The sequence below is a fragment of the Chiloscyllium plagiosum genome, unplaced genomic scaffold (assembly GCF_037043375.1).
Source record: "Chiloscyllium plagiosum isolate Xiang-an unplaced genomic scaffold, Cpla_swu_hap1 HiC_scaffold_1, whole genome shotgun sequence".
Taxonomy (NCBI): Eukaryota; Metazoa; Chordata; class Chondrichthyes; order Orectolobiformes; family Hemiscylliidae; genus Chiloscyllium; species Chiloscyllium plagiosum.
Genome location: NW_028270139.1, coordinates 83,338,542 through 83,346,596, shown reverse-complemented (window position 1 = coordinate 83,346,596; position 8,055 = coordinate 83,338,542). Strand labels below are relative to the sequence as shown.

At 38.3% G+C, this 8,055-nt stretch overlaps 1 protein-coding gene across 1 annotated transcript in view; it reads left to right on the top strand.

Annotated features, from left to right (window-relative positions):
• The first annotated feature begins 3,380 nt into the window (after nucleotides 1–3,380).
• fgl1 (fibrinogen-like 1) overlaps nucleotides 3,381–8,055 on the top strand; it is a 37,784-nt gene continuing 33,109 nt past the window's right edge. The window contains exons 1-3 of the mRNA XM_043690033.2: nucleotides 3,381–3,532; nucleotides 3,671–3,749; nucleotides 5,123–5,306. Coding sequence (XP_043545968.1) covers nucleotides 3,681–3,749; nucleotides 5,123–5,306 — 253 coding nt within the window. The 5' untranslated portion in view covers nucleotides 3,381–3,532; nucleotides 3,671–3,680. The remainder of the gene's footprint in view (nucleotides 3,533–3,670; nucleotides 3,750–5,122; nucleotides 5,307–8,055) is intronic.

The window sequence follows — 8,055 nt, the reverse complement described above, 5'->3', positions numbered from 1 at the left end:
ATCTAGAGTTAGGAGTTTAATGATGCCCATGAATTTGGAGCCCATCCAGATTGTTGGGAAAAACCCATCTGGTTCACTAATGTCCTTTAAGGAAGAAACTGCCATCCCAATCTGGTCTGGCCTAGATGTGACTCCAGATTCACAGAAATGGGGTGACTCTTAACTTCCCTCTGGGCATTCATGAGTGGGCAATAAATGCTAGCTGAGCCAGTGGTGGCCACATCCATGAATTAAAAAAATGTTGGAGGCAAAGCGCATTCCATAGCATCAAAGAATCAAGTGATATATATACAAATTTTCCAATCTACATCTCCAGGTAATATACTGGAATTTGGCTTTCTATCACTGTTGTATCAATGCATTTCATATTTCTACATTTTGATATAATGTTTTTGATTCAGCTTTGAAATGGGCTCAAGTTGTCAAGTCAACTTTCAGGATAACAGGACAACATTGATGTGGCCTGAAGAACTGGAATCCAACTTCTGAGGGAATTGCCCAACAGCTTTTAATTAACTAATTAGTTTTGTGCCAGTACAAAATGAACTTACATTCTCAACTTTGTCCCATTTTTCTAATTATGCAATGCAATTTGGCTTCTTTGCACTTTTTAAGTGTTTGTAAGTCTCCCTTCTGTAAATTCTTCATCCTGCATTTTTAATTTTATTTTCAGTTTTGTAAAATACTTACCAGCAAAATTTTCAGTTATGAGGTTTTATTATTTGGGCATAGTGAACACTATTTCTCTTTGAACAGTTGTACGAAGCCACTGAGCAGTTGACTATGCTCTTCTTAATATGATATCAAATGAAATTTGCTTCATGCCTGAAGGCAATTACCCAATTTAACAGCAAGATTGCTCACTGGAATTTGCATAATATTCTCACTTCATCACCTATCAAACTGGAATCAGACACTATGCATATTAGAGAGACTGCATGCAGAGAAAAATGAATAATTAGATTTAAGCAACTTATGGAAGATAAGGGGAAAATACCATGTATGAATCCATGAATATTTGCAGCTTTATTAAATGACTTTTGACGGTGGAAAAATTTCATAAGATCAAATATATGAGCCCATGCCTCTCCCTTAGTGAACAATAAAAATAAGTCACTCTTATAAAATGCTTTTATTGTTGCAACCAACACAAAAATGCTCCACTGAAAGGTAATCAGACAAAATAATGCTGAGCCATGGAAGTCATTATTGATAAAAGTGACCAAAAGATATCCTAAAAATTAAAATAAAAATAAAATTTGGTGAAGATACGCAGAAAGTCAGGCAGTATTTGTGGAAAGAGAAAGAGTTAACATTTCATGGATAAGACAAAGCCTCCAAAGAGATTAGATTCCCAACAGCATGGAAACTGGCCCTTCAGCCAACATCAACCCTCCAAAGAATAACCTGCCCTATATTTACCCCGACTTGCCAATTTAGCATAGCCAATTCACCTGATTTGCACATCATTGGATTGTGGGAGGAAATCAGAGTAAACCCAGGCGGTCACGAGGAAAATGTGGAAACTCCACAAAGATAGTTGCCCAAGGCAGGAATTGAACCAGGGTCCCTGGTGATGTGAGGCAGCAGTGCGAACCACTGAGCCACTGAGCTACCTGAAATGGAGATGACATTCATAAGATGAGGGTTGAAAGAAGCAGAGATCTAGAAACCCAGGTGGAGCATTTGTAGAAGTGGAAATGTTACAATGATAGGAAGAGCAGAGGCTATAAATAAATACAAAAATAAATATAATACTAAATTGGGATAGCTGGGGAACCTGGTAATAATTTATATTGAATAGACTTTGCAATTCAACATATAGCAATTTATTATCATGTGTATTTTCACAAAACGTACAGTGACAAGTTTTAAAAGTCACTCTACCATGGTGCCTAAATTAATGACAGAAGTCAATAACAATAAGAAGAATAGTAAAAGTTCATCACAAATCAATTAATAGCTCCTGGGTGCAGGGTACCCTGGAAAACAAGGCTGAAACCGTCACACAGGGCTGGACCAAGACTGCTACACCATGCCAAGATTGCTCTGCCATACTGAGATGAGACCTCCATACAGGGTCTAGACCTCCAATGTTGGGCCACTGGAAACTGCCTCTAAAGGAAGAACGAGACCTCCAAGCCAAGATGAATCCTCCCCACCAGCATTAGATCTACAAGCTGAGCTGCGGGCATACCCAGAAACCGCCAAAGAAGACCTCTACCCGAGGGTAAGACCACCCTTCCTGGATAAGATCACCACACAAAAAGACCACCAAATGGGAAACCTCCCCACCAGGCACCAGGCCTATACTGCCACTCTGGGCTGCTGGAAGCCATCTTTCACTGGGCTTTGGCTGGGAGAAGAAGCTTACCGCTGAAGTCATTAAAAGAAGGTAAGGTACCATAATAAATGGAAGCATGTCCATACTACTTAAATAAAACCTTCTCTTTGTGTAATTAATATCGCACAACCAACATATTTCTCTGTACTGTTCTCTTTCATACCCAACATTTTTTACAGTGTGTGTAATTTATTTCATGAACCACGACTTGTGGTGGTGAATTTCCCTTTGCCTCAGCAATTTGGATGTTTTTTTTCAGAAAGAGCAGGGTTGATGGTGAGTCAGAGTTGACAGGGTGAGGGGCAGGTTAGCAGAGTGTTGAGATGGACAATCTCTCTTGACTTGTGGTAAAGGAGGAAGGCATGGACAGTGTCCCATTCTACAGATTTTCCTAAGAATCATAGAATCAGGGAATTTAACAGGACGGAAGGATGCCATTGTATCTGCACTGGCTCCCAGAACAGCTACTCAGCTAGTCCCACTCTCCTGCCCTTCTCTGTAGCCCTCTAACTTGCATGAACTCTTACAAGAAGTTGTAAGCATTGTTAGAAGTTTGGCCTGCCAGTTTGAAAACCCAGTCATCTCATCCTAAGATGGTGGACAAGTTCATGTTACCATTCTGACATCATTACTCATGCCCGACTGCGGCAGAGAAGGTTCCCTGCCCTGGTCTGCCATTAGAAGGCAAGAGTGATACCCTGCCCGTTATTGAGTTAAATACACTTTTAAAAATCCTCATTGTTTGGTTTATTTTCATTCTCCTGCACTGAGCTATTTCTTAATTTTGTTTTAAATGTCATGATTTGGTCACAGATGTTCCCCTGTTTACCATCCCATTTGGTGAAGGACAGAGTACGGCCCCGAGCAGAAACTGCCAAGTCTTAATTCATTGCATGAAGTGTAAACCTAAATTGCGGTTTTTTCTTCTAAAAAAACAATCTCATTAGCTCCAGCTATCTGTGCACTGGGATGTGTTCCTAATTCTGTTTTCCTTGTGGTCACCCTCGAGTTTCCTTGGCTTTGCTGATCCGTGTTTTCTTCTGACAACGGTCTTGGAAAAGATTCCTGCCCACTGAGTCACCAGAGATAAAATCAAAAACACTGAAAGCAGCTGAAGCTAAAACTCTTCAAGTCCCCGCGCCTTGGAGCTCACAGGAGGAGTTCTGTTACTCCCATTCTCAGAACGAAGTAAGTGTTACATCTTTGTTCTTTGAATAGTTATTCAGTATATTTTGATTGCTTCCATATCATAAAGTTGAAATCTTCGTCTCGTGATAATGTTGAGCTGGGGCTAATATATTTCTCTCTTAATGTTGTGTTTACTAGAAGTTCCAAAATGCAGCGAGTCTTGGTTTGTGCGTGTTCCCTCTTGGTCTGTGTCTTGTTGCAGGACTGCAGCCGCGCGGTAAGTGAGCACAATGTGATGGGAAGTGGGTGTGCGTGCTACATTTCTCTTTTTCCAAGAGACTTCAAATTCAAGCATTGCAATCGGATAGCAAAGTACATCTCTCGCAAGTTATTTATTGTATTTATTGGTTAGTTCATTGAACGTCTATAATACAAAAACGCGGTTGCATTGGAAAACCTTCCCACAACACAGAAAGAGAGGATGTGAATGAAAAAAAAACTGCCAGATGTTTTCTATTGTATTTCTGACCTCGGCCCTGCCTACACCGCCCACATCCCCCCATCCTTTTCCCATCTCACAATTTACGTGAACTTTGCACTTCTTATACACACTCCCGATAGCTTACTGCTTGCAGAAGCGGTGCTGACAAGAGAACTTGTTGAGGAATTTTAAGTACTTTGGGGATAAAGAGCTGTACAAGTGTCAATTTCGCTTTTAGCGATCAGTACGACGCTGAAGGAAACCAATTTGGTTTCCGCTTACGTCGCTGTTTTGTTTACCCCAGGCTGCTATTTTGACAGAAAAATGCATGCATGATATCTTAACAGTTGAGTGGGATTTGAAGTTTAGTACACTGATTCTGGCAATGCCCTATTCTTTTAAAAAATTAGTTTCCTCAGCCATACGTACCAGGAAAGGAATGGTCCATGTAAATTAGAAAGATTCCCCAATGATTCTCACCTCAATTCGACTTTTCCTGTTATCCCGGGAACCCATGTAATTACAGAGGGAGAACTTTGCAAAGTTAGCGAGGTTTACAGCTGTTTAATATTAAATTTAAATGCAGTATTATAGACAATTTAAAGAAATATCTAAAATATTCACTTTTTTGCATTTATCATCTTTGAACTAATATTTTAATCAATTCAAGATTCAGAATTACAAAATGTTAGATAATCATAGCCGTGCAAATCACTGCTTATATCTGTCTCAAAATTAAAACTGAAGAAAAAAATGACAAAAAATTGTTGTCCTTTCTGGCACTTTCAAATTTCAATTTTGCAATGAGAAGTGAACATATTTTGCAGCACACATCTACACATACCAGCTGTATTTTACCTGTGATGTGATGTGGCACCACTTAAATTTTCAGATGTAAGCATGGTCTACTCTTGATATGTCAGCACTGTTACTTCTGATTTGGTCGTATAAACTAATGCAAACATCTGGTGATGGTAGGAATTTACTGCAAGAAAGCTGGCCTTTGATTTAAAAGGAGTAGACAACATTCCAGGTTCACCATCCAGAATATGTTTGTCCCCATCTACTTGATAATTTCCTAGGACAATTTGACCATAGAAATACCTCACAATTTTCTTGGGAGATTGTTTTGAAGGTATATATTCTGAAGAGCTTGTTTGATTCCATAGGCACCAATTGACTGTCAACAGGAACAAGAACGACTGAGAGCTCAAGTGAAAGCTCTGGAATTACAGATTAAACAGCAGCAACTACAGATTCAGCGGCTCTTAAATGAAAGGGAAAATATGCGTGACACTGGTGCTTCAGAAGATGATGCTACTAATGATCTCAGAGGAAGAAATCTCTTTGCAGGTCACATATAATTTAGTTTTAACCCTAAGATTCTATAAGCATGAAGTTATGTTGGTAGTCACCAGGATGACAAAAAAAGCTTAAAGTCACTGTGATTTTAAAAGAAATAGAAACTTTGAAAATAAGCAAACAGAAACATACTACAAAATGCACAAAGCAGTCAGATAACTAATGAAAATACCAGGATGTTTTACTAGAGTTCATCATCAGTTTAGTAACATTTGGGTACAGAATTAGCAACCAGTTTAACATTTCCTGGGCCATCTACTTAAATTATATTAAGATTGAAGAAATAAATATATTTTCTTTCAAAGTTTATTGAAACTCTTAGTCAGGTAAGTCTATTTATGAATGAACATTTGCCTGTTACACATGGCAGCAGAACAGAACAGTCAACAGTATAAGTTAGTTAAGGCATAAGGGATATTGTTTATTATTAGCTGAGACATACCAGAACAAGGTGGTTATGTTGTGTTTGTAATAATCACTAGTATATTAGAGCTAGAGGACTGCATTCAGCATTAGTCGCACACATTATAGAAAGGATATAAACACAGAAGAAATTTATAATGAAAAAAAAAGTGCAGATGCTGGAAATCAGAATCAAAAACAGAAATTGCTGGGAAAATTCAGCCAGTCTGGCAGCATCTGTGGAGAGAAAGCATGGCTAACCTTCTGAAGAAGAGTCACTGGATCTGAAATATTAGCTCTGTTTTCTCTGCACAATTTATAATAAATTGCCAAGCCTGGAGAATGGTAGCTTGCTTAGGCTGCAGATGTTTTCTTTGGAGAAGTGGAGACTGAGAGGTGAATAAAATTCTGATCAGCCTGGAGAGACTGGATTGGAATGATCAATTCTCCTTAGCAAAGAGGTTAATAATGGGAGGCATAGTGAAGGTTTAAAGGGAATTGAGGAATTGGGAAAAAAATACCAAGATGATTGTGAAGTCTGGAACTTACTGCCTGAGGGATTGTGATAGCAAAAACACTTTTTTTTAAGAACTGCTTTAATATGCTGTAATGTTCAAAGCTACAGACCAAGAGCTGGAATGTAGGAGTTGCCTGAGACCTCTTTTGCAACAGACAAATGCAATTGGTCAATGTTTCTGTTTCTAAATGTTAACCTGCAAACTACTGTAAGTTGAAAGAATGAAAACCTTCCCACTGGACATTCTTAATACAAGTCAGATTGCATTTTTCCCACCATACTAGCCAAAAATTATTTCTAAGATCCTCCAATATCTAAGTAACAACTTGCTTGTAAGAGACATGGAGACTGGATTTAAAGCTTTTGACATAGCAATAAAAATTCAACGCATACATAAATAAAATTTCATGCCAATTGTAGAGAAATATTAAATATTGAATGCTACAAGGTATCAGGTATAAGGTCACTTGTAGCAATGGTAGTGTAATGATCGTGTTACTAAGACTAGTAATCCCAATGTCCCAGAATATTACATCAAAGACACAAGTTCACTACAGGAGTTCATGGAATTCAAATTTAATTAATTACTCCATCTGGAATAAAAAGACTCCTAATGATGATCATGAAACTATTAAACGGTTGGAACGAAAGTCTGGGATAATCGCACAGCCAGTCTTACGTGTACTTCAGACTCACAACATATTGGATTCTCAGTCACCCTTTGAAATTGGCTGGCAAGATAATTCACATCAAACTGTGACAGAAAAGTCAAATAAGGAGAGTAAAGTTATATGGACCACCTATCATCAAACTATGCACCAACAATAGCAAATGCAAACACCTGCCCGTTGCCCCTTGAAGAAGTGGTTTCAGACCGACACAGAGATTGAGTGGGCAAGAATCTGGCAGGTGGAATATAATGTGGGAAAATGTGAAGTTGTTTAATATGGTTGGAAAACTGAGAACCAAGTTATTATTTAAATTGAGAGTGACAGCTGAATTCTGAGATGCAGAGGAATTTAGATGTTCTTATGCTCAAATCACAAAAAAATTAGCATGCAGGTACAGCATGTTACAAAAAGGTGAATGGGATGCTATCCTTCAATGCAAGGGAAACTTAACATAATTGTGAGAATGTTATGCTTCAATAATACAGGGCATCGGTAAGGTTATATCTAAAATACTTTGTGGCATTTTATTCGCCTTATTTAAGGAAAGATGTTAATACATAGGAACCAATTTCAAAGAAGTTTACTAGATTGTTACCTGGATTAAGTGGTTTGTCTTATGAAGATTGGTTGGACAGACTGGTGTTATTTCTACTGGAGTTTATAAGAATGAGAGATTACTTCTTTTAAATGTATAAGACCCTGAATCGTCTTGACAAGGTGGATATGGAAAGATGTTTTCTCTTGTGGGTGAGTCCTGAAGCATTGTTTTAAAATTAAGGGTCCCCTTCTCAGGCCACATGAGAATAGAATATTTTTCTCTCAGAGGATTGTGCAACTTCAGAATTCTCTGCCTCAGAATGTGGTGGAGACAGGGTCATAAAATAAAATATTTTTAAGACCGAGTTAGATTGATTCCTGTTAGGAAAGGGAATGAAGGATATCGGGGCAGATGGAATGTGGCATTTGAAAATTAAATGGATCACTCATGGTGTAATTAAGTGCCAGAACAAGCTTGAGGGTCTCATTCTGCTCCCATTTTGTATGGTCACATGTACTTACTGCTGATTCTCATCATGTTAAACACCATTTGGAAGAAGAATAAACATAACATCATGACTGACTGTACTGGCCAAGTTCTGAAAGACATACC